General features: G+C 48.3%; 1 protein-coding gene across 1 annotated transcript; it reads left to right on the forward strand.

Moving 5' to 3' along the window:
* Window positions 1-454: 454 nt before the first annotated feature.
* On the forward strand, window positions 455-1,042 carry EMH_0088390 (uncharacterized protein; the record flags this gene model as incomplete). Its single annotated transcript, XM_013501293.1, has 1 exon — window positions 455-1,042. The coding sequence occupies one exon, from the start codon at window positions 455-457 to the stop codon at window positions 1,040-1,042; it is 588 nt and encodes a 195-aa protein (XP_013356747.1).
* Window positions 1,043-1,314: the final 272 nt, after the last annotated feature.

The following is a 1,314-nucleotide window of genomic DNA, read 5'->3' on the forward strand; positions in this document are numbered from 1 at the left end:
TGCTGCTGGTGCTGCTGCTGGTTATACTGCTGCTGCTGCTAGCCTTGCTGTCTTTCCTGCTGCTCCTTCTCTTGCTGCTGTTGCTGCTGCTGCTGCTGCTGCTGCTGCTGCTGTTGCTGCTGCTGCTGCTGCTTCTATCTTGTGTATATATACAGAAATGTTTTATATTTGTGTATATTTTTTTTTTATTTTTTTGTATTTTTTTTTATACTGTAGCTGCGTTAGTTGCGTTTTAATTGCTTTTTGCTGCCACTCCCGCTGCTGCTGCTGCTGCTGCTGCTGCTGCTGCTGCTGCTGCTGTTGCTGCTGTTGTATATTTCAGGCTTTTTTGTTTGACGGGTCTAGCGGGAAGCTGTTTGTAGGTCAGAAGGGTTTTTCTTCTTGTCTTGGTGGTGATGCTGCTGCTCGCTCTGTGCTGCAGCTGGGGTGTACGTACACCTCAGCAGCAGTAAGCATGCGTTGGCGCCTCTATCCCGAGACAGGCCAGATACAGCTAGCAACAGAAGAAGAAATCCTTGCTGCTGCTGAGGCTCTTAAACAAAATACTCCTCCTGCTGCTGCTGCTGCTGCTGCTGCTGCTGATGGTGGTGATGGTGGTGATGGTGATGGTGGTGAGGGGGAGGGGGAGAGTGCTGTTGCTGCTGCTGCAGGAGATGCTGCTGCTGTTGGTGCTGCAGCAGAAACTGCAGCAGAAGAAGAACAAGCAGCAGCAGCAGGAGCAGCAGGGGATACAGAAGCAGCAACAGCAGCAGCAGCAGCAGGAGCAGGAGGAGAAGCAGCAGCAGCAGGAGAAGATGAAACAAAAGAAGACGAAGAAGCAGCAGCAGCAGCAGAAGCAGATGCAGCAGCAGCAATCCTAAGACAAGCAAGAACACCCCATATACCAGCAGCAGGAACAGCAGCAGCAGTAGCAGCAGGAGCAGCAGCAAAGGGCTTGTGTCTTCGTCTTTTTTTATATAAAACAGCAGACAGCCCCCATGCTGCTGAGCTAGCTGATTGCAACCCAAATGATAAAGGACAAACCCTAGAATTCGTACCCTAAACCCTAAACCCTAAACCCTAAACTGTAAGACAAAGGATAAACCCTAAACCCTAAACCCTTCACTCTAAGAAAAAGGATAAACCCTAAACCCTAAACCCTAAACCCTTCACTCTAAGAAAAAGGATAAACCCTAAACCCTAAACCCTACATTGTAAGACAAAGGATAAACCCTAAACCCTAAACCCTAAACCCTAAACCCTTGACAGTAAGACAAAGGATAAACCCTAGAATTCGTATCCTAAACCCTAAACCCTGAAGCAAACCAAAGCGTG

The sequence above is a fragment of the Eimeria mitis genome, genomic scaffold (genome assembly GCF_000499745.2).
Source record: "Eimeria mitis Houghton genomic scaffold, Emh_scaff6638, whole genome shotgun sequence".
Classification (NCBI taxonomy): domain Eukaryota; phylum Apicomplexa; class Conoidasida; order Eucoccidiorida; family Eimeriidae; genus Eimeria; species Eimeria mitis.